This window comes from Dendropsophus ebraccatus, chromosome 3, assembly GCF_027789765.1.
Source record: "Dendropsophus ebraccatus isolate aDenEbr1 chromosome 3, aDenEbr1.pat, whole genome shotgun sequence".
Taxonomy (NCBI): Eukaryota; Metazoa; Chordata; class Amphibia; order Anura; family Hylidae; genus Dendropsophus; species Dendropsophus ebraccatus.
In genome coordinates, this window is record NC_091456.1 from 2,273,900 (window position 1) to 2,299,601 (window position 25,702).

General features: G+C 48.6%; 1 protein-coding gene across 1 annotated transcript in view; it reads left to right on the forward strand.

The window, feature by feature from the left end:
• The window catches only part of ADAMTS19 (ADAM metallopeptidase with thrombospondin type 1 motif 19), a 205,051-nt gene extending 182,377 nt beyond the window's left edge, over positions 1–22,674 (forward strand). The window contains exons 17-22 of the mRNA XM_069960685.1: positions 2,918–3,071; positions 3,539–3,674; positions 12,195–12,399; positions 13,737–13,889; positions 18,953–19,130; positions 21,602–22,674. Of these exons, the coding sequence (XP_069816786.1) occupies positions 2,918–3,071; positions 3,539–3,674; positions 12,195–12,399; positions 13,737–13,889; positions 18,953–19,130; positions 21,602–21,753 (978 nt within the window). The 3' untranslated portion in view covers positions 21,754–22,674. The remainder of the gene's footprint in view (positions 1–2,917; positions 3,072–3,538; positions 3,675–12,194; positions 12,400–13,736; positions 13,890–18,952; positions 19,131–21,601) is intronic.
• Positions 22,675–25,702: the final 3,028 nt, after the last annotated feature.

A 25,702-nucleotide genomic window follows, 5' to 3' on the forward strand; every position in this document is an offset into this window, starting at 1 on the left:
TCCTCCCTTTCCCTTCTTCCTCCTGTAACATATATAAAGGTTTCCATCCTGTCCTCCCTTTCCCTTCTTCCTCCTGTAACATATATAAAAGTTTCCATCATGTCCTCCCTTTCCCTTCTTCCCCCTGTAACATATATAAAAGTTTCCAGCATGTCCTCCCTTTCCCTTCTTCCTCCTGTAACATATATAAAAGTTTCCATCATGTCCTCCCTTTCCCTTCTTCCCCTTGTAACATATATAAAGGTCTCCATCATGTCCCCCCTTTCCCTTCTTCCTCCTGTAACATATATAAAGGTTTCCATCATGTCCTCCCTTTCCCTTCTTCCTCCTGTAACATATATATAGGTTTCCATCATGTCCTCCCTTTCCCTTCTTCCTCCTGTAACATATATAAAGGTTTCCATCATGTCCTCCCTTTCCCTTCTTCCTCCTGTAACATATATAAAGGTTTCCATCATGCCCTTTCTTTCCCTTCTTCCCCCTGTAACATATATAAAGGTTCCCATCATGTCCTCCCTTTCCCTTCTTCCTCCTGTAACATATATAAAGGTTTCCATCATGTCCCCCCTTTCCCTTCTTCCCTCCTGTAACATATATAAAGGTTTCCATCATGTCCCCCCCTTTCCCTTCTTCCTCCTATAACATATATAGAGGTTTCCATCATGTCCCCCCTTTCCCTTCTTCCCTCCTGTAACATATATAAAGGTTTCCATCATGTCCTCCCTTTCCCTTCTTCCTCCTGTAACATATATAAAGGTTTCCATCATGTCCCCCCTTTCCCTTCTTCCTCCTGTAACATATATAAAGGTTTCCATCATGTCCTCCCTTTCCCTTCTTCCTCCTGTAACATATTTAAAGGTTTCCATCCTGTCCCCCCTTTCCCTTCTTCCTCCTGTAACATATATAAAGGTTTCCATCATGTCCTCCCTTTCCCTTCTTCCTCCTGTAACATATATAAAGGTTTCCATCATGTCCCTTTCCCTTCTTCCCTCCTGTAACATATATAAAGGTTTCCATCATGTACTCCCTTTCCCTTCTTCCTCCTGTAACATATATAAAGGTTTCCATCACATCCTCCCTTTCCCATCTTCCTTCTGTAACATATATAAAGGTTTCCATCATGTCCCCCCTTTCCCTTCTTCCTCCTGTAACATATATAAAGGTTTCCATCATGTCCTCCTTTTCCCTTCTTCCTCCTGTAACATATATAAAGGTTTCCATCATGTCCTCCCTTTCCCTTCTTCCTCCTGTAACATATATAAAGGTTTCCATCATGTCCCCCCTTTCCCTTCTTCCTCCTGTAACATATATAAAGGTTTCCATCATGTCTCCTCCCTTTCCCTTCTTCCTCCTGTAACATATATAAAGGTTTCCATCCTGTCCTCCCTTTCCCTTCTTCCTCCTGTAACATATATAAAGGTTTCCATCATGTCCCCCCTTTACCTTCTTCCTCCTGTAACATATATAAAGGTTTCCATCATGTCCTCCCTTTCCCTTCTTCCTCCTGTAACATATATAAAGGTTTCCATCATGTCTTCCCTTTCCCTTCTTCCTCCTGTAACATATATGAAGGTTTCCATCATGTCTTCCCTTTCCATTTTCCTCCTGTAACATATATGAAGGTTTCCATCATGTCTTCCCTTTCCCTTCTTCCTCCTGTAACATATATAAAGGTTTCCATCATGTCCCTCCTTTCCCTTCTTCCTCCTGTAACATATATGAAGGTTTCCATCATGTCCCCCCTTTCCCTTCTTCCTCCTGTAATATATATAAAGGTTTCCATCAAGTCCTCCCTTTCCCTTCTTCCCCCTGTAACATATATGAAGGTTTCCATCATGTCTTCCCTTTCCCTTCTTCCTCCTGTAACATATATAAAGGTTTCCATCATGTCTTCCCTTTCCCTTCTTCCCCCTGTAACATATATATAAAGGTTTCCATCATGTCCCCCTTTCCCTTCTTCCTCCTGTAACATATATATAAAGGTTTCCATCATGTCCTCCCTTTCCCTTCTTCCCCCTGTAACATATATAAAGGTTTCCATCATGTCCTCCCCTTTCCCTTCTTCCTCCTGTAACATATATATAAAGGTTTCCATCATGTCCTCCCTTTCCCTTCTTCCCTCCTGTAACATATATGAAGGTTTCCATCATGCCCTCCTTTCCCTTCTTCCCTCCAGACTATACAGATTTAGACCAAATTATTTTATACAAAGATGTGTTGATTGTCCAGTCCTAATAAAGCTATATACAGTATATATGATCCATGTGGTGTTTCTATCATCCTATTATACATGCTGTATGGGGAGCAGAACAGACCTTTTTGTTCTCCTTATAACGTGTAGATGGAACGGGCCTGAATTTAGGAGAATTTCTGAATAAATTGCTGCATGTGTTTGGCTGTGATCCCTCTAGTGTGAATACGACACAACACCTGCATTGTATTCCCAGGCTCATCATACACCTCATAGACAGTAAAGCTTAAGTGGATTGTGTCCAGGAAGGCAGACTAATTGGAAGCATTATACACATCGCAGCCTGCGGAGCTGAAATCCTCCAAGTTCCATTTAGACGTCAGACTCTGTAGCACTTATGGAAAACCGCGGCTGACAGTAATGGTGACGGCCGATCTTACTGGTCTGTGTGTGATGGTTACTTGCACATTCCTCTCTGTAATGGCCACATATGGTAACCAGTACTTTCCTAGAAGTGACGGCCGTTTATCAGCCATATTACACTCTGAGTTAATAAAAATATCCACTTCCCAATAAAATCCGTTGCGATCGGCTCAGTAGTGTGGGAGTCTTTCCTGTACCATTGGCAGCGTAGTTTCCACACATCAGGACGCTCCGGCCAAGCTGCCATTTCCTTACTGATCTGATGTTTAGCTTTTCTATTGACCTGATCCTCTGTATTTGCAGGTGCTGCTATTTCATGACCAGAATTATGGTCTCCATTATGAATATACAATACCACGGGACCCAGTTCCTGAGAACCAGAGTGCAAAAGTGAATGAACCTTTGTATATGTGGACCCACTCAGGCTGGGAGGACTGCGATGCTGTTTGTGGTGGAGGTAAAGAACCAAATCTAATGTACATATTTATATGTACTAAGCACAAGAGGTTTTCTATGGGGATTTGCTGCTGCTCTGGACAGTTCCTGACATGGACAGAGGTGGCAGCAGAGAGCCCTGTGTCAGACTGGAGAGAATATACCACTTCCTGCAGGACCTACAGCAGGTAATACGTACTGGAAGGCTGGAGATTTTTTAATAGAAGTAAATTACAAATCTATATAACTTTCTGACATCAGTTGATTTGAAAGAAAGTCGTTATTTCTGCTGGAGTACCCCTTTAAAGAGTACCAGTCAGTATAAATATCTCTTACTGCTGTGATATGAAGATACAGCCGGTGAAGTGATCCCTACCTGAGAGACAAGCCGACACCACAGCAGTTTGCCATAGAGAACAAAGGAACAGTTGTCGGTGTGTGTGTTAGGTAATATTGAGTAGACATTTATCCCTGTGCTTTATGTGTTAGGTGAAAGAAGGACAACTGTGTCCTGCACCAAAATCATGAACAAAAACATAACGACTGTGGAGAACGTGAGCTGCAAGGAGCTGATAAAGCCAGAACCGCAAATAAGAAAGTGCAATGAACAACCGTGTCAGACGAGGTAAATCTATCGGTAAACTCCCAGAATTCCCTTCTCTCTGTTACCACATATTCTGTAAGATATAGAAGTCTATGATGGTACAGAGGGTCTGCAGCTCTATGGTGGTCCATCCTTTAGCGTCCATGCACATGACACTGTACAGAGGGTCTGCAGCTCTATGGTGGTCCATCCTTTAGCGTCCATGCACATGACACTGTACAGAGGGTCTGCAGCTCTATAGTGCTCTTCCTGTAGAGTTCATGCACATGGCTCTGTACAGAGAATATAGGACTTATTACACTAAGCCACTGTCTTCTTTTAATCCACGTTCCAGTTCTGATACTAAATAATCATTGTTGACAAGTTGGGCAATGGACGAGGTCGCTGAGATGTTCGTTCTTTCATAGCATTTCATATCATTGACTTTTTCAGCACTTTGTGCTGCACCTATGGGTTCAGATTAGGACTGGGCTTCACTCCCTATGCACATCACTGAGCCTTGGGCACTCATGGCGGTTGTCACCTCACATCACTGAGCCTTGGGCACTCACGGCGGTTGTCACATCACTGAGCCTTGGGCACTCATGGCGGTTGTCACCTCACATCACTGAGCCTTGGGCACTCACGGCGGTTGTCACATCACTGAGCCTTGGGCACTCATGGCGGTTGTCACCTCACATCACTGAGCCTTGGGCACTCACGGCGGTTGTCACATCACTGAGCCTTGGGCACTCATGGCGGTTGTCACATCACTGAGCCTTGGGCACTCATGGCGGTTGTCACATCACTGAGCCTTGGCCACTCATGGCGGTTGTCACATCACTGAGCCTTGGCCACTCATGGCGGTTGTCACATCACTGAGCCTTGGCTACTCATGGCGGTTGTCACATCACTGAGCCTTGGCCAATCATGGTGGTTGTCACATCACTGAGCCTTGGCCACTCATGGCGGTTGTCACATCACTGAGCCTTGGCCACTCATGGCGGTTGTCACATCACTGAGCCTTGGCTACTCATGGCGGTTGTCACATCACTGAGCCTTGGCTACTCATGGCGGTTGTCACATCACTGAGCCTTGGCTACTCATGGTGGTTGTCACATCACTGAGCCTTGGCCAATCATGGTGGTTGTCACATCACTGAGCCTTGGCTACTCATGGCGGTTGTCACATCACTGAGCCTTGGCTACTCATGGTGGTTGTCACATCACTGAGCCTTGGCCAATCAAGGCGGTTGTCACCTCACATCACTGAGCCTTGGCTACTCATGGCGGTTGTCACCTCTTGTCCTTTGGTTCTATGTACTTTATACCTGGAGCGGCCAGTGAGACCTGTTGGGGATGGAACGTGCACAGCAGCAGATCTTTATACTTGTTCTTGCTTCTGTCTCCTTAGTCTCAGGACCTGACTGTTCCCTTGTTGGCTGCTGTATCCCATATCCCAGGACAGAAGCCATTGCTATTGCCTCCAGTGGTTGTAATGTTTTGGCTGATGAGTGTATATATATCTATAAGCCTAATATTTGTATAACTGTGGATACTATAGAATTTCAGCTCCGCAGCTATATCACAGCTTGAGGTTATTATGTGAGAACTGAAATGGGATTTGGGAATAACGTCCAGAATTTGCTGCAACCTCAATGTGTTCTGCAGCTGCCACAATCCGATGATACCGGATGGATAGCCGCAGGGATGAGGTCGGGGTGGGGAGCAGGTGTCAGCATGGCCTCCGATGTATGGGGACACCTCCCTCCAGATGTCTTACTGCTCCACATAGACATGACGGCTGTGTGCAGGATCTAAGTCCACTCTGGCTGAAGTCATCTGTAGGTTACTGGGTCACATGACTCCTCTTTTAGGCCAAGAAGGCTCTTAAGGCTAAATGCAAATGGACGTTTCCTTAAAGAATATTTGCAACAATGCATCAGATGACATTACACTTACACGTCAATCTCCAGACTCCTAATCCCTGCTGAAGGGGTGGGGTGGGGGGGGGGTGTATCTTCCATACTCATGTAGACCTCAAACATAGGGTCCTTTAAGGAATTCCTGTCAGGGTTGTGGAAAACCTTTAATGTATGGACAGAAGGGAGGGGTTCTTCTTAATACGTTAAACATAATGGGGGAGACTATTCAGTGTGGGGTAAATGGAAAACCAAGTAAGTAATCAGAGTCCACCGTACATTCTTTGTAGGCCCATGGTTTAGATGAAGGCTATGTTCACACATCATACTTTTAAAAGAACGGACATTGTTTTCAATTTATACAACGGTCATTCTTTTCATAATGAAATGATTTGCATTGAAGATGTATTTAACAGTGGCCGTTGTTTGCTACGGCCGTCGAAATAATGTTTTTGTCAGTTATTTCTGTCCATTGTCCATAGACTTCAAATCAATTAAAACAAGGTCCGTTGTTTGTACAGCGTGTAAACCTAGCCCCTGTTCCTGTATGTACTGAGGGGTGAGGCAGTATTAATCCCAATACAGTCAGAGATCCTTCTGGGTGTGATGCTCCCTGAGATCCACCACAATGGGATCAAGGACGTTCATGGGCAAGTTGTTTTTCTCCTACTCTGGAACTTTTTGTAGACGGGTAAGTTGGTAATGGAGCGATGTTTGTTCTCTGCTTCTTTCCCGCTTCTTTTGCGCCATTGATCCCTTGTGTGAAGCCTGGTCTCCATCTGCCGCTATAATCTTGGGGCTTGGCCTGTTTGCATGGTCTTCATCTTGTGAGGCCTCTCAGGGCATCTTCCCCACTTCCATGACTGACTTCAGTATTTCTCTTGGGATTTCTGTGTGGGATGCCTAATGGAAAAATGTGGTAAAACCTTGGAACGTCAGTAATGTCGTTGGTTTTAGCCCAGATTTCTCCTTGGTTATGGGACAACGTGCTTGTGAGATGGGATATAATTATATTCCTTTCTAAGATAAGTCATTCCTCTCATTGGTGAATCATAAAATGGCCAGATCCACTTGGCATCGCACACCCTGGGTTATTATACTGTGTGTATTGTATTTTATTTATTGTATGTAAATGTATTTTAATCCATCACTATTTGCTGCATCTTTCCCTCTTTATAAACATGCGACCACCTAACCCGTCCTTACCCAACCATCCCTGGACCCCGCCTCCTTATCCAGCTACCGCCCCATCTCACTTCTCCCCTTTGCCTTGAAATTCCCTGAACAAGATGTCTACCATGAACTCTCCTCCTACTCCTCTTCATCCAACTCACTCTTCAACCCTCTGCAATCCGGCTTCCGCCTCCACCGCTCTTCAGAAACTGCCCTCACCAAAGTGGCCAATGATCTGCTGACTGCCAAAGCCTCACGCCAATACTCTGTGCTCCTTGACCTATCTTCTGCCTGGATCTCCTCTTACCTCTCCAAACGCACTTTTAGTGTCTCCTCGTCCCACACCACCTCCTCTCCTCCTCCCACACCACCTCCTCTCCTCCTCCCACACCACCTCCTCTCCTCGTCCCACACCACCTCCTCTCCTCCTCCCACACCACCTCCTCTCCTCGTCCCACACCACCTCCTCTCCTCCTCCCACACCACCTCCTCTCCTCCTCCCACACCACCTCCTCTCCTCCTCCCACACCACCTCCTCTCCTCCTCCCACACCACCTCCTCTCCTCGTCCCACACCACCTCCTCTCCTCCTCCCACACCACCTCCTCTCCTCCTCCCACACCACCTCCTCTCCTCTTCCCACACCACCTCCTCTCCTCTTCCCACACCACCTCCTCTCCTCGCCTCTTCACTGTTGGTGTCCCCCAAGGTTCTGTACTCGGGCCTCTTCTCTTCTTCAAATTCAGTATTAAAAAAGAAATAAGAATGGATGGACTATATGCCTACTCTTGTGAGTTACCATTACCTACATCTGTTGCGGTATCTCATTGTTTGGCAGTTAATGTGAATGTAGCTGTGCGGCCAACTTCCCTTTTGAGTGATCGTACCTCTTCTTCATATATACCTTTGGCCTGGGAAACATCATAGAATCCTGCGTCCTGACCATCTCCTGCTCTTTTCTCAACCCTGACTACCATAACATCCTCCTCTCTGGCCTCCATCTAACTCCCTCGTTCCCTCCAGTCTATCCTTAACTCTGCTGCCCGACTAATCCACCTCTCCCCTTGCTCTGCCTCTGCCAATCCCTTCACTGGCTCCCATTGCCAACAAATTTATTTTAAATTGTTGACTATGACCTCAATGTAACCCCTGGCGGGCAGGCTCCTCTCTCCCTATGTAATACCTGGCGGGCAGGCTCCTCTCTCCCTATGTAATACCTGGCGGGCAGGCTCCTCTCTCCCTATGTAATACCTGGCGGGCAGGCTCCTCTCTCCCTATGTAATACCTGGCGGCAGGGTCCTCTCTCCCTATGTAAGCCCTGGCGGGCAGGCTCCTCTCTCCCTATGTAAGTCCTGGCGGGCAGGCTCCTCTCTCCCTATGTAATACCTGGCGGTCAGGCTCCTCTCTCCCTATGTAATACCTAGCGGGCAGGCTCCTCTCTCCCTAAGTAATACCTGGCGGGCAGGCTCCTCTCTCCCTATGTAATACCTGGCGGGCAGGCTCCTCTCTCCCTGTGTAAGCTCTGGCGGGCAGGCTCCTCTCTCCCTATGTAATACCTGGCGGGCAGGCTTCTCTCTCCCTATGTAAGCCCTGGCGGGCAGGCTCCTCTCTCCCTATGTAAGCCCTGGCGGGCAGGGTCCTCTCTCCCTATGTAATACCTGGCGGCAGGGTCCTCTCTCCCTATGTAGGCCCTGGCGGGCAGGCTCCTCTCTCCCTATGTATTACCTGGCGGGCAGGCTCCTCTCTCCCTATGTAATACCTGGCGGGCAGGCTCCTCTCTCCCTATGTAAGGCCTGGCGGGCAGGCTCCTCTCTCCCTATGTAAGGCCTGGCGGGCAGGCTCCTCTCTCCCTATGTAATACCTGGCGGGCAGGCTCCTCTCTCCCTATGTAATACCTGGCGGGCAGGCTCCTCTCTCCCTATGTAATACCTGGCGGCAGGGTCCTCTCTCCCTATGTAAGCCCTGGCGGGCAGGCTCCTCTCTCCCTATGTAATACCTGGCAGCAGGGTCCTCTCTCCCTATGTAAGCCCTGGCGGGCAGGCTCCTCTCTCCCTATGTAAGTCCTGGCGGTCAGGCTCCTCTCTCCCTATGTAATACCTGGCGGGCAGGCTCCTCTCTCCCTATGTAATACCTGGCGGGCAGGCTCCTCTCTCCCTATGTAATACCTGGCGGTCAGGCTCCTCTCTCCCTATGTAATACCTAGCGGGCAGGCTCCTCTCTCCCTAAGTAATACCTGGCGGGCAGGCTCCTCTCTCCCTATGTAATACCTGGCGGGCAGGCTCCTCTCTCCCTGTGTAAGCCCTGGCGGGCAGGCTCCTCTCTCCCTATGTAAGCCCTGGCGGGCAGAGTCCTCTCTCCCTATGTAAGTCCTGGCACGCAGAGTCCTCTCTCCCTATGTAATACCTGGCGGGCAGGCTTCTCTCTCCCTATGTAAGCCCTGGCGGGCAGGCTCCTCTCTCCCTATGTAAGTCCTGGCGGGCAGGGTCCTCTCTCCCTATGTAATACCTGGCGGCAGGGTCCTCTCTCCCTATGTAGGCCCTGGCGGGCAGGCTCCTCTCTCCCTATGTAATACCTGGTGGGCAGGCTCCTCTCTCCCTATGTAAGCCCTGGCGGGCAGGCTCCTTCCATCCCTATGAAAGCCCTGGCGGGCAGGCTCCTCTCTCCCTATGTAAGCCCTGGCGGGCAGGCTTCTCTCTCCCTATGTAATACCTGGCGGGCAGGCTCCTCTCTCCCTATGTAAGGCCTGGCGGCCAGGCTCCTTGCTCCCTATATAATACCTGGCGGGCAGGCTCCTCTCTCCCTCTGTAAGGCCTGGCGGGCAGGCTCCTCTCTCCCTATGTAAGTCCTGGCGGGCAGGCTCCTCTCTCCCTATGTAATACCTGGCGGGCAGGCTCCTCTCTCCCTATGTAAGTCCTGGCGGGCAGGCTCCTCTCTCCCTATGTAATACCTGGCGGGCAGGCTCCTCTCTCCCTATGTAATACCTGGCGGGCAGGCTCCTCTCTCCCTATTTAAGCTCTGGCGGGCAGGCTCCTCTCTCCCTATGTAAGTCCTGGCGGGCAGGCTCCTCTCTCCCCATGTAATACCTGGCGGGCAGGCTCCTCTCTCCCTATGTAAAACCTGGCGGGCAGGCTCCTCTCTCCCTATGTAATACCTGGCGGGCAGGCTCCTCTCTCCCTATTTAAGCTCTGGCGGGCAGGCTCCTCTCTCCCTATGTAAGCCCTGGCGGGCAGGCTCCTCTCTCCCCATGTACCAGTCTTCCATTACCCTTATTCATATAACATGTTTGATCTTGTAATGTTCTGTCTGTCCTCCCCCCCCATCGCTTGTACAACACTCTGGAACCAAGGGCAAATATATAAATACAAATATAATAATGTGTAGTCGGGCTCTGACTAGTGTGGAGGAAAGACTGTCTGTCTGTTGCTAGACCACTTCACCCCAGGGCAAGTGACACTTTTAAGAAAATTGGCAGAAGAGGGAGACTAGGATTGTTCAACCACCAGTGTGATGTCGTACCAGAGCAATTGTCCTCTATAACAACCAGTAACATTGTGGGTCAATGGCGCATGGTCGCAATGGAGAGTCAGTGCAGCCACTTTTCTGTTCGATACTAGTTGAAATGAAGATAGGGAGAGCCATCGGATAGAGGGAGCCATCGGATAGAGGGAGCCATCGGATAGAGGGAGCCATCGGATAGGGAGAGCCAACGGATAGGGAGAGCCATCGGATAGGGAGAGCCATCGGATAGGGAGAGCCATCGGATAGGGAGAGCCATCGGATAGAGAGAGCCATCGGATAGAGGGAGCCATCGGATAGAGGGAGCCATCGGATAGGGAGAGCCAACGGATAGGGAGAGCCATCGGATAGAGGGAGCCATCGGATAGGGAGAGCCAACGGATAGGGAGAGCCATCGGATAGGGAGAGCCAACGGATAGGGAGAGCCATCGGATAGGGAGAGCCAACGGATAGGGAGAGCCATCGGATAGGGAGAGCCAACGGATAGGGAGAGCCATCGGATAGGGAGAGCCATCGGATAGAGAGAGCCATCGGATAGAGGGAGCCATCGGATAGAGGGAGCCATCGGATAGGGAGAGCCAACGGATAGGGAGAGCCATCGGATAGGGAGAGCCAACGGATAGGGAGAGCCATCGGATAGGGAGAGCCATCGGATAGAGAGAGCCATCGGATAGAGGGAGCCATCGGATAGAGGGAGCCATCGGATAGAGGGAGCCATCGGATAGAGGGAGCCATCGGATAGAGGGAGAGCCATCGGATAGGGAGAGCCATCGGATAGGGAGAGCCATCGGATAGGGAGAGCCATCGGATAGAGGGAGCCATCGGATAGAGGGAGCCATCGGATAGAGGGAGCCATCGGATAGAGGGAGCCATCGGATAGAGGGAGCCATCGGATAGAGGGAGCCATCGGATAGGGAGAGCCATCGGATAGGGAGAGCCATCGGATAGAGGGAGCCATCGGATAGAGGGAGCCATCGGATAGAGGGAGCCATCGGATAGAGGGAGCCATCGGATAGAGGGAGCCATCGGATAGAGGGAGCCATCGGATAGGGAGAGCCATCGGATAGAGGGAGCCATCGGATAGAGGGAGCCATCGGATAGAGGGAGCCATCGGATAGGGAGAGATCGGATAGAGGGAGCCATCGGATAGGGAGAGCCATCGGATAGGGAGAGCCATCGGATAGGGAGAGCCATCGGATAGAGGGAGCCATCGGATAGAGGGAGCCATCGGATAGAGGGAGCCATCGGATAGAGGGAGCCATCGGATAGAGGGAGCCATCGGATAGAGGGAGCCATCGGATAGGGAGAGCCATCGGATAGGGAGAGCCATCGGATAGAGGGAGCCATCGGATAGGGAGAGCCATCGGATAGGGAGAGCCATCGGATAGAGGGAGCCATCGGATAGAGGGAGCCATCGGATAGGGAGAGCCATCGGATAGGGAGAGCCATCGGATAGAGGGAGCCATCGGATAGAGGGAGCACTGCCTCCAGAACCACTGGATTTACCATAGTATATGGAGAGTGTAACAATGCATCAGGATGAGAAGCATGATACAAAGTGATAACAGAGACACAAACATCAGGCTCCATGCTGGGAACACTAGACAGATGCAACCTGCAGACAAGAGCGAGGAAGGGAGGGAGGCATCCACCACCAAGGGGATATCGTCACAGTGGGGGGCGCTGGGCTAACCCCCAGTGCATAGAGCTGGCAGATGCATGGGAAAAGAATGGTACCAAGTGCGGGAACTGGGGCGGTGTTTCAGAAAGGACGGCCCCACCGGGATGCCCACTGCAATGCTAATCAGCCAATGTAAAAAACCAAAGCGATGTACCTGATGGTCCATTCACTTTAAGATTCTTTAATAAGGAATGAGCCCCGACGCGGCCTAGTAAGCTGCACAAAGGTTACTCTAATAAATGTCTTCAATTCTGAAATTCTTTTCTGCTTAGATGGATGATGACAGAATGGAGTCTATGTTCCAAGACGTGCGGAAAAGGAACTCAGACCCGACAGACGGCGTGTACCCAGCAACTCCGGAACGGAACACTGGTCCCAGCTCGTGAAAAGGACTGCCCCGCGTACAAGCCTGCGTCAAGCCAGCGCTGTGAGGGCCAGGACTGTATGACAGTGTGGGAGGCCGGCGTATGGTCTGAGGTGTAGTAATACACATGGAGAAGCTTCATGGGGTGGATGAGTCATTGCTACTATATCTATTGTATTTTATACAGACGTAATATAGTTTAGATGTGGCCAATGGTGTCTCGTCAAACGTTACTTACAAAGTGTCCTCAGATACAATTAGGGCATGTTGTAAGACCTGAGACTGAGTATTTCACCGGGGTTATTTGGGGATATTCATATCTCAACCAAATAAATTGGAGAATATAGATCCAGGAATGAAGAACAACCCAAAAAGCATCTAGATGGTGGTGTGCAGAGCTGTGACTTGTGACCTGTATACTAGCAGCTGTGACCTGTATACTAGCAGCTGTGACCTGTATACTAGCAGCTGTGACCTGTATACTAGCAGCTGTGACCTGTATACTAGCAGCTGTGACCTGTATACTAGCAACTGTGACCTGTATACTAGCAGCTGTGACCTGTATACTAGCAGCTGTGACCTGTATACTAGCAGCTGTGACCTGTATATAGCAGTTGTGACCTGTATACTAGCAGCTGTGACCTGTATACTAGCAGCTGTGACCTGTATACTAGCAGCTGTGACCTGTATACTAGCAGCTTCCCTCCTTAGATACCATACTGTGCCCCCTATATGTACAAGGATTCCCCATAACCTCAGAATACTCCCCCGACCCTAGCCAGGGGTGTAACTACCAGTGTAGCAGGCATAGCGGCTGCTATGGGGTCCGCTGCATCAGGGGGTCTGGTGACCGGCTCCTACAGTACACTGGGCCCCTGAGCCGTCATCCTTTGCAGCCTCCCAGGATCTGCAAATATCCCTTTAACTGTAAGCACCCCTGACTAGGGCCTGCAGGTATGACTAGACTCTACGGCTTAATGGTCAGCCGGGAAGGGGGGGCATCAGAAAAGTTTGCTGTGGGGCCCGGCCACTTCTAGTTACCCCCTTAGTCCTATGCCATTACCCAGCCGAGCCATATGTGTGTCTGTTCCTGCGGAGTGACGCATGCAGATGAATGGCGGCCTTGCACTCTCTGCATCACAGAAAAGATGGTGGACATCATAGGGTATCATCAGTGTCCATGGCTTTGGAGAAGGGGGGGGGCGGCCTGATCAGCTGCGGATTCCCTATAATGGGGTACATATCCCGCCCTCCGATGGTGTGAGTGTGCCACGTGATGTGTGCAGCGCTGAACCTTAATGACAATTGTTCCCACTTCTCGGCAGGATCCTCACTCACGAAAAGAAATCCGTTCTCCACACATTGTCACGTTCCCCCGAACGGACCAACATCCCCCCCTCCCCGCTCGGTACCGTTGCTTGGCTGCTAATATCTCTCATCTGTTTTTTAGTGCTCCTTAAAGTGCGGTAAAGGTGTGCGCCATCGGACGGTGAGATGTACAAACCCTCGTAAGAAATGTCTGATGTCCACCAGACCGCGGGAAATGGAGGACTGCGAGGATTACTCTAAGTGTTATATCTGGAGAACCGGAGACTGGTCCAAAGTGAGGACTTCTTACTCCCTTGTGTTTGGCATCACAGAGTAAAGTGGGAGCTAGATATAAATCTATGGTCTATGGGGTGTACGGTAGTATACAGAGGTATATGGCCATACATGGTGGTATACAGCGGTGTGTACGGTGTATAGTGGTATCCAGTGGTGTATGATGGTATATGGCTGTGTATTGCAGTGTACAGCAGTGTATGATGGTGTATTGTGGTATACCGTGGTGTATGGTGATGTATGACGGTTTATGGCAGTGTATGACAATTTATTGCGGTATACAGCTGTGTATGGCGGTATATGGCTGTGTATGGTGGTATACAGCTGTATATTGTGGTATGCCTTGGTGTTCAGCTGTGTTCATATCTCCGTTCTGGCAGCAGAGAGCACTGTGTCAGGCAGGAGAGAATACACCACTTCCTGGAGGACATAAAGCAGCTGATAAGTACTGGAAGATTTTTTAATACACGTAAATTACAAATCTCTGGCACTTTCTGACACCAGTTGATTTGAAATTTAAAAAAAAAGGTGAACAATCCCTTTAACAACACTAAACGTTCTAAAGACGGACGTGTTACCATGTGGTTGAAAGTTTCCATCTTCAGGATTTCTTCTTCTTTTGGTCCTGCGTGGTTTGGCAGCTTCTTCAGCCGTTGGCTCGGAGATCTCCCTCCCATCCTATATGTTTGGCCGGGAATGGAATGAATAAATATGAGTAATTATCACGGTTGCCAAATTTAGGATTAGTTTGTAAAAAACATTGAAACTTTGTGTTACATTTATACACAAATTACAAGTGATTGTTAGCGTCAGCGCTGCGGTCATGTGCATGCTGCCCGACACAACTGGCAGAGGACCAGGGAAACCTGACCCACTGCTGGGCCGGACGCCTGCTCTGTGTCATTACTATCAGGGTCCAGAATAACCCTGATTACTATAGGACTCTGTTCACACGCCACAGAGAGGACGGCCAACCACAAATAACCCTGATTACTATAGGACTCTGTTCACCCGCCACAGAGAGGACGGCCAACCACAAATAACCCTGATTACTATAGGACTCTGTTCACACGCCATAGAGAGGACGGCCAACCACAAATAACCCTGATTACTATAGGACTCTGTTCACACGCCATAGAGAGGACGGCCAACCACAAATAACCCTGATTACTATAGGACTATGTTCACACGCCACAGAGAGGACGGCCAACCACAAATAACCCTGATTACTATAGGACTCTGTTCACATGCCATAGAGAGGACGGCCAACCACAAATAACACTGATTACTATAGGACTATGCTCACACGCCATAGAGAGGACGGCCAACCACAAATAACCCTGATTACTATAGGACTCTGTTCACACGCCACAGAGAGGACGGCCAACCACAAATAACCCTGATTACTATAGGACTCTGTTCACACGCCATAGAGAGGACGGCCAACCACAAATAACCCTGATTACTATAGGATTATGCTCACACGCCATAGAGAGGACGGCCAACCACAAATAACCCTGATTACTATAGGACTATGCTCACATGCCATAGAGAGGACGGCCAACCACAAATAACACTGATTACTATAGGACTATGCTCACACGCCATAGAGAGGACGGCCAACCACAAATAACCCTGATTACTATAGGACTCTGTTCACACGCCACAGAGAGGACGGCCAACCACAAATAACCCTGATTACTATAGGACTCTGTTCACACGCCATAGAGAGGACGGCCAACCACAAATAACCCTGATTACTATAGGACTCTGTTCACACGCCATAGAGAGGACGGCCAACCACAAATAACACTGATTACTATGGGACTCTGTTCACACGCCACAGAGAGGACTGCCAACCACAAATAACACTGATTACTATAGGACTCTGTTCACACGCCATAGAGAGGACGGCCAACCACAAATAACCCTGATTACTATAGGACTATGCTCACACGCCATAGAGAGGATGGCCAACCACAAATAACACTGATTACTATAGGACTCTGTTCACACGCCACAGAGAGGACGGCCAACCACAAATAACCCTGATTACTATAGGACTCTGTTCACACGCCATAGAGAGGACGGCCAACCACAAATAACACTGATTACTATAGGACTATGCTCACACGCCATAGAGAGGACGGCCAACCACAAATAACCCTGATTACTATAGGACTCTGTTCACACGCCATAGAGAGGACAGCCAACCACAAATAACACTGATTACTATAGGACTCTGTTCACACGCCATAGAGAGGACGGCCAACCACAAATAACCCTGATTACTATAGGACTATGCTCACACGCCATAGAGAGGACGGCCAACCACAAATAACCCTGATTACTATAGGACTCTGTTCACACGCCATAGAGAGGACGGCCAACCACAAATAACCCTGATTACTATAGGACTATGCTCACACGCCATAGAGAGGACGGCCAACCACAAATAACCCTGATTACTATAGGACTATGCTCACACGCCATAGAGAGGACGGCCAACCACAAATAACCCTGATTACTATAGGACTATGCTCACACGCCATAGAGAGGACGGCCAACCACAAATAACCCTGATTACTATAGGACTATGCTCACACGCCATAGAGAGGACGGCCAACCACAAATAACCCTGATTACTATAGGACTATGCTCACACGCCATAGAGAGGACGGCCAACCACAAATAACCCTGATTACTATAGGACTCTGTTCACACGCCATAGAGAGGACGGCCAACCACAAATAACACTGATTACTATAGGACTATGCTCACACACCATAGAGAGGACGGCCAACCACAAATAACCCTGATTACTATAGGACTATGCTCACACGCCATAGAGAGGACGGCCAACCACAAATAACCCTGATTACTATAGGACTCTGTTCACACGCCATAGAGAGGACGGCCAACCACAAATAACCCTGATTACTATAGGACTATGCTCACACACCATAGAGAGGACGGCCAACCACAAATAACCCTGATTACTATAGGACTATGCTCACACGCCATAGAGAGGACTGGAAACCACAAATAACCCTGATTACTATAGGACTATGCTCACACGCCATAGAGAGGACGGCCAACCACAAATAACCCTGATTACTATAGGACTATGCTCACACGCCATAGAGAGGACGGCCAACCACAAATAACCCTGATTACTATAGGACTATGCTCACACGCCATAGAGAGGACGGCCAACCACAAATAACCCTGATTACTATAGGACTATGCTCACACGCCATAGAGAGGATGGCCAACCACAAATAACCCTGATTACTATAGGACTATGCTCACACGCCATAGAGAGGACGGCCAACCACAAATAACCCTGATTACTATAGGACTATGCTCACACGCCATAGAGAGGACGGCCAACCACAAATAACCCTGATTACTATAGGACTATGCTCACACGCCATAGAGAGGACGGCCAACCACAAATAACCCTTATTACTATAGGACTATGCTCACACGCCATAGAGAGGACGGCCAACCACAAATAACGCTGATTACTATAGGACTCTGTTCATACGCCACAGAGAGGACGGCCAACCACAAATAACCCTGATTACTATAGGACTATGCTCACACGCCATAGAGAGGACGGCCAACCACAAATAACCCTGATTACTATAGGACTATGCTCACACGCCATAGAGAGGACGGCCAACCACAAATAACCCTGATTACTATAGGACTATGCTCACACGCCATAGAGAGGACGGCCAACCACAAATAACCCTGATTACTATAGGATTATGCTCACACGCCATAGAGAGGACGGCCAACCACAAATAACCCTGATTACTATAGGACTATGCTCACACGCCATAGAGAGGACGGCCAACCACAAATAACCCTGATTACCATAGGACTATGCTCACACGCCATAGAGAGGACGGCCAACGGCAAATAACAGCCGTCCTTCACAACGCTAGACCATAGCTGACCCGCTGACTGTTCATGTTTCGTAACATCGACTTTTCACTAGGAATATTTATATAAAATATAAAATTAAATATAAAATTTAAAAAAAAATAATGATAGTAATAATAAAATTGATATAAAATATACCTATATGGGACGTTCTACAGGTCACATGTTCTGGATCTCCTAGACTGACTTGCACTTGAAAATAATGCAGCTAGGGCTACACTAACAATCACTAGAGTGTTCCTGTGGCCCAGCCTTAAAGGGCTATTCCAAGAAAAGTTACCTATCCTGTGGATTGGGGAAAAGTAAGAGATCATGTGACGGGTCCGACCTCCGAACCCCCTGACAATCTCTATATCGGCCCCTGGCTTCTTTGTAGTGAATAGAGTCACGGGTACGGCCTGAGACCCCTCAGCTAAGTAAGAGTCATTTCAGTGAACTGGAGGCAAGAGGAGGCCGCCTTTATTCTCCTTTATTTATTAGGATGAACATAAATAATAATCATTATTTTCACTCTAAAAACTGGTGTGTGATAATAGCCTGGTACTATGTGTGAGCATAGCCCGGTACTATGTGTGAGCATAGCCCGGTACTATGTGTGAGCATAGCCTGGTACTATGTGTGAGCATAGCCCGGTACTATGTGTGAGCATAGCCCGGTACTGTGTGTGAGCATAGCCCGGTACTGTGTGTGAGCATAGCCCGGTACTGTGTGTGAGCATAGCCCGGTACTGTGTGTGAGCATAGCCCGGTACTGTGTGTGAGCATAGCCCGGTACTGTGTGTGAGCATAGCCCGGTACTGTGTGTGAGCATAGCCCGGTACTGTGTGTGAGCATAGCCCGGTACTGTGTGTGTGCATAGCCCGGTACTGTGTGTGAGCATAGCCCGGTACTGTGTGTGTGCATAGCCCGGTACTGTGTGTGAGCATAGCCCGGTACTGTGTGTGAGCATAGCCCGGTACTGTGTGTGAGCATAGCCCGGTACTATGTGTGAGCATAGCCTGTCCATCCTCAGCCTTCAGCCTCTGAGAGTTCCCTTGTATATGACTTATGCACATTACCCGGCCGCTCTCACATGTCGCTGTAATTTTTTCTATTGTGTTGTTGCTCTTAGTGTTCGGTGACGTGTGGGAAGGGCATGCAGTCCCGGGTGATACAATGCATGCACAGAATCACTGGACGCCATGGAAATGAATGCTTCTCATCTGAAAAACCGGCCGCCTACAGACCGTGTCATCTACAAGCCTGCAACGAAAAAGTCAACGTTAACACAATAACGTCCCCGCGACTTGGTAAGAGAACAATCACTCTGACAGGCTATGCTTTCTGTTAGATGCTCTTTGGTTATGCTCCCCGTGCGCTCAGAGACACATAGATTGGGGTCAAGATGAGCAAAGTTGTGAAACAATCTTGCAAACTGAATCTAAATCAACATCAATACTTACCATTCTGCGCTCCCCTGGTGTCCCCCACAGCCAAAATCCTGCTCAGCCAATCACTAACAGAGGGACAAAGCTGTGGCCACTGATTGGCTGAGCAGGATGTCACTCATTTGTCTAAGAGAGGTTGGCCTGGCCTCTGTGCTGCCTCAGTCAGTCTGTGATTGGCCGAGCAGGGTGTCACTCCAGAGATGAGAATGACAGCCCACTCAGCCAGTCAGCAGCCACAATGCTGTCCTGTCTGTCAGTAATTGGCTGAGCGGTCTGGAGACATCAGAGACACAGAGTTTGGTGGTTTTTTAGATGCCTTCTTGAACAAATATAAAAATGCAAAGCAAATTTTTACAAATGCCAGTGCGAGTCCGAGCCGGTGCTGGTCATGCCGCAGGTTAGGTTACACCAAAGGGGGCAGAGTCTAATACGGAAAGTGAAAAAAATAGTATCCTGGAACTGCTGGTCCAATGGTCCCTGGATCCCTGCTGATCATTCTGGTCCCTGCTAATCTTCCTGGTCCCTGCTGATCTTCCTGGTCCCTGCTGATCATCCTGGTCCCTGCTGATCTTCCTGGTCCCTGCTGATCATCCTGGTCCCTGCTGATCTTCCTGGTCCCTGCTGATCATTCTGGTCCCTGCTGATCATCCTGGTCCCTGCTGATCATCCTGGTCCCTGCTGATCTTCCTGGTCCCTGCTGATCATCCTGGTCCCTGCTGATCATCCTGGTCCCTGCTGATCATCCTGGTCCCTGCTGATCATCCTGGTCCCTGCTGATCATCCTGGTCCCTGCTGATCTTCCTGGTCCCTGCTGATCATCCTGGTCCCTGCTGATCATCCTGGTCCCTGCTGATCATCCTGGTCCCTGCTGATCTTCCTGGTCCCTGCTGATCATTCTGGTCCCTGCTGATCATCCTGTTCCCTGCTGATCTTCCTGGTCCCTGCTGATCATCCTGGTCCCTGCTGATCTTCCTGGTCCCTGCTGATCTTCCTGGTCCCCATCTTTCTTGGTCCCCAGTTAGTACTATTCTCAGCTTTCCACCATCTCCAGACTTCACACATCACCTCTCAGTTCCAGTGAAGAATAATTTAATCTTCAGATTCAGACAATATATTTTCAGGTTGGTGCGACCGCTTCATCGGGAACCTGATGGTTATGTAATAAAGAGTCATTAAATTATACGTCACATAGATCCACAGTACTGAAAACCATCAGGATTGGGTGAAGGAGAAGAATGAGATGCAGCGTATATGAAGTATGATACAGTGTGATGCAGCTGCAGTGTATATGAAGTATGATACAGTGTGATGCAGCTGCAGCGCAAATGGAGTATGATACAGTGTGATGCAGCTGCAGCATATATGAACTCTAATACAGTGTGATGCAGATGCAGCGGATATGAAGTATGATACAGTGCGATGCAGTTGCAGCGTTTATGAAGTATAATACAGTGTGATGCAGCTGCAGCGTATATGAAGTATTATACAGTGTGATGCAGCTGCAGTGTATATGGAGTATAATACAGTGTGATGCAGGGGCAGTGTATATGGAGTATGATACAGTGTGATGCAGCTGCAGCGTATATGAAGTATGATACAGTGTGATGCAGCTGCAGCGTATATGAAGTATGATACAGTGTGATGCAGCTGCAGCGTATATGAAGTATGATACAGTGTGATGCAGCTGCAGCGTATATGAAGTATGATACAGTGTGATGCAGCTGCAGCGTTTATGAAGTATGGCTTATTGGGGCCCACCTAGACCCTGAGGTGCTCAACTGAAGCCCATGGGTGTGAATGCCCTATGGGCACCTAGTGTAGGTAGGATATCCCTTTAGTCCTTTTTTAATACTGAACAGGGATTGGCCAGATCACTTGGGGCACCTAGCTCAGGGATTGGTCAGTGGACATCACTTCATACATTACTTACAGTTAGACAGTTAACCCTTTCCTTCAGCTGTGTATACAATCCATATAATACAGTGACATCTAGTGGCATAAAATAAATAGTGCAGGTACAAGTAGCAAATACAGGTACAAACAGGGAATATGTTCAGAGTGCAGATAATTTCCGGTGGGCAGGAAACACAGCAGAGGCCACACCCGCTCTGGGTCATACTGGAGAGAATACACCTCTTCATGCAGGACATACAGCAGCTGATAAGTACTAGAAGACTGGACAATTTTAAATAGAAGTAAATTATAGATTTGTATAACTTTCCGACACCAGTTGATTTGAAAAAAATATTTTTTTCATTGGAGTTCCCCTTTATTTAACATTGTAATTTTTTAATTTGATGAGATAATTTATTTTTTGTTTTTGTTTTTTTCAGCTGCTTTAACATTAAAATGTCTTCAGGACCAGTGGCCGGTGTACTGTAAGGTGATCCGGGAGAAGAACCTGTGCCAGGACATGCGGTGGTACCAGCGCTGCTGTGAGACCTGCAGGGACTTTTACGCTCAGAAAATGCAGCCGCGGAGTTGACCTTAGTTTTGGCCGGAAAACGCACAATATTATCTAAGCACACGAACGTTTCCCCATATTACATCCAAACCCACCACAGCTCCTATTATTTAACCAATTTAATTTATTTGTATTTTATGGTATTAAGCATCGGTGCCCCCCCCCAGCGGCCGCACAGAAAACTGACACGTCATTCACTGAATAACTAACGGCCGCTCAACCCTGACAGCTCACACAATGCAGCATGCGGCTCCGGCCCCACTCTCCATTGTGTGCTATGATGAATTAGGATGCGGTCACACTCGAGTGCCGTCTGTAGAGCGGTCAGTGATCTGCAGCTACAGTCTGGACATTATACATTGCTTTGCGTTCGGGCTGTAGAGCGGTCAGTGATCTGCAGCTACAGTCAGGACATTATACATTGTCTGCGTTCGGGCTGTAGAGCGGTCAGTGATCTGCAGCTATGATCAGGACATTATACATTGCTCTGCGTTCGGGCTGTAGAGCGGTCAGTGATCTGCAGCTACAGTCAGGACATTATACATAGCTCTGCGTTCGGGCTGTAGAGCGGTCAGTGATCTGCAGCTACAGTCAGGACATTATACATAGCTCTGCGTTCGGGCTGTAGAGTGGTCAGTGATCTGCAGCTATGATCAGGACATTATACATTGCTCTGCGATCCGGCTGTAGAGCGGTCAGTGTTCTGCAGCTACAGTCAGGACATTATACATCTTGCTGCGTTCGGGCTGTAGAGCGGTCAGTGTTCTGCAGCTACAGTCAGGACATTATACATTGCTCTGCGTTCGGGCTGTAGAGCGGTCAGTGATCTGCAGCTATGATCAGGACATTATACATTGCTCTGCGTTCGGGCTGTAGAGCGGTCAGTGATCTGCAGCTACAGTCAGGACATTATACATCTCACTGCGTTCGGGCTGTAGAGCGGTCAGTGTTCTGCAGCTACAGTCAGGACATTATACATTGCTCTGCGTTCGGGCTGTAGAGCGGTCAGTGATCTGCAGCTATGATCAGGACATTATACATTGCTCTGCGTTCGGGCTGTAGAGCGGTCAGTGATCTGCAGCTATGATCAGGACATTATACATTGCTCTGCGTTCGGGCTGTAGAGCGGTCAGTGATCTGCAGCTACAGTCAGGACATTATACATCTCACTGCGTTCGGGCTGTAGAGCGGTCAGTGGTCTGCAGCTACAGTCAGGACATTATACATTGCTCTGCGTTCGGGCTGTAGAGCGGTCAGTGATCTGCAGCTACAGTCAGGACATTATACATTGCTCTGCGTTCGGGCTGTAGAGCGGTCAGTGATCTGCAGCTACAGTCAGGACATTATACATTGCTCTGCGTTCGGGCTGTAGAGCAGTCAGTGATCTGCAGCTATGATCAGGACATTATATGTTTCGGATCGGTGTACAGTTCCGTTTCCTTCCAGTTTGGGATTTTGACCCTTCTGGGAAAACTCACTAAGCATTTCCCCCGTGAGATCCCACGGGACCCTTCACAAGTCCCCGTCCCCCCCCCCCCCCACCTATAGATCCGTATTTCCTTATTACTCGTGTTTTATAATTGCACAGCGCCAGTGTTATCCTCTCCGGCCGCTGTTCTTATACTGTATAACAGGTGACAGCCCCCGCTCCATCAGACTCAGGACACATAGATCTATAGATCTACTAATAATGACGGCTCACGGTTATAGGTAGTGGGGACAGATGACACCCGCAGGAAATATCGTCCGCTTTCCCCTCTGTCCTCGATCTGCTGCACAATTTCATGTAAAAGGAGCAGAAATCTCAGATTTCTACATCTATAAACACTTCCTGTATATATATATATATATATATATATATATATATATATATATATATATATAATATTAGTATAGTAGTATATAGCTAAGGAAGCTGCTGCTTGTATCATGTGGTGCTATCTGCCAGAAACAGATCGACCTCCAGCTTTGTTTTCTGGTTTAAACTTTGAAGGTGCTAAGTGACCTTGCCGTGGCCAGAGGGGGCGCTATCTCCCAAACTGTGAGGCTAGTCACTACTAATCTGCTGAATATAGAAGCAGCTTCTTACTGTCTATCACAGGGTAATGGCGACCGTCCACGTCCCTGCAGACTGGAGAGCAGCCGGACAACGGCGACCAGAAGTGCAGATAAAAGTGTACAAGGTATATATATACATTCAGGCCATGTTCACACACTGATAAAACAGCGGCCGTTGCTTAATGTTTACCTCCAGGTGTTTGGGGGGGGGGGGCGGCTTTTAATCAATTAAAGGAGAAATCCGGCCTTCCTTTTTTTTTTTTTTTTTTTTTGTGTTTAAAGGCCGGGGTACGGGGGAAAGTAACGCAGTGTATAACTCACCTCTCCCCGTACTGCAGGACTCCGCAGGGCTCTGGGATCTCCAGTGCTGCAGACGTCCCGTCCCGGCTGATGGGCTGGCCACTGGGGTAGGACGTCTCTTCAGTCACCGATTGGCTGAGCGGCCAGTCCATCAGCCGGGACGGGCATTTCCCCTTAGGTCATCCCAATGCCTACCGGCGGGGGTCCCGGTCAGGGGGCACATGGTGGGCACAGGGAGAGGTAATATGGGACTGTTTATTATATTTCCCCCTCGGCCCCTGCCAGCTGCCCGTTTTTGAAAATGGACGGACTTCTCCTTTAAGCATTGACTTTAATATAAAGAACAACCACATAGTTTCTGAAAAGCATCTCTACTAGAATGTAATAGAGGCATTATATATATATATATATATATATATATATATATACTGTATAGATGACTGTGACGCTCACTGGCAGGACAGTTACCACATTCAGGCTGCTGGTGTGAACGAGGTCAGATGTGTCCTGGCTAGCCACCGCTACTCTTCTATATACTGTATGTAGGGACCCGGTGGTCATAATGGTAAAATATCCTCCTGATAACTCTGTGTCTGGTCCAGACCCCAGGGAGGAAAAATTCAGAATATTCACTTAATCTTCAGTTATTTAGTGAAATCTGCTGTGAAACTTTCGACGAAATGGACGAAAAATCCAATTATTCACCTTAAAATAAGCGCAAAGCCTTTGATGGGTGTCCCCCAGTGCCTGATATTCATGTGCGGCACAGGCAGGGAGTAGGTCTTCCTGCGGTGCGGCGGTTGTCCTGGACACTTGATGTTGGGGGTCGCCCCTAGGTAAAGGCTGATTGATCATCGGAAGTTACTAACAGTAAAGAAGGAAAATTCACAGATTAAAGGAGAAGTCCTCATATACAGAGATAGAGGCAGCTCCGGGACCCCCGCCAGGCTCCGGGATATCCTGAGCTGCCAATGGACTGCTGGGATATCGCGACCTGGTTGATGGACTGGCCGATCAGCCAATCAGTGACTGGGAACGCACACAGCTTTATATATAGCTTTACTTCCTATGCAAGACTGAAAAACTTCTAGTGAGACATTTGTCAGGAAGTTCATCAGTTCATTTAACTAAAAGGGTCACAGGGGATTTGAAAAAACGTTTTCCTTAGGAACGGGGTCACTCCCAGACCAATGCAGCTCATCCCGCTGAAGGAGATGAGACTTAGCTGCAGTACCAGAGATGGACAAGGGGGGTGCTGGTTCTGGAAAAAAATACTTTTTAATCCTGGGAAACTCTTTTAAAGTGTAACTGGTGGTGTCAGGTCACACTGCTTATATCCTGCCGCCAGCGTGTCTGTTCAAGGGCGAGCCGAGGACAGAATCAGTCCGGCAGCACCATCCCCAGTATACACGCATAATGCCGGATGAATGCCGTCCTCGACTCGTGCACAAACAGACATGCGGGTGGCAGGATTCTATCAGACAACACAACAGGTCTTTCACATCAGGAAAATTCTTCCTGTACTGTAGAAGGACAATGGTGGAAAAGACAGACCTGAGCCACCATCTCACCAGCTACACCACCATCTCACCAGCTACACCACCATCTTACC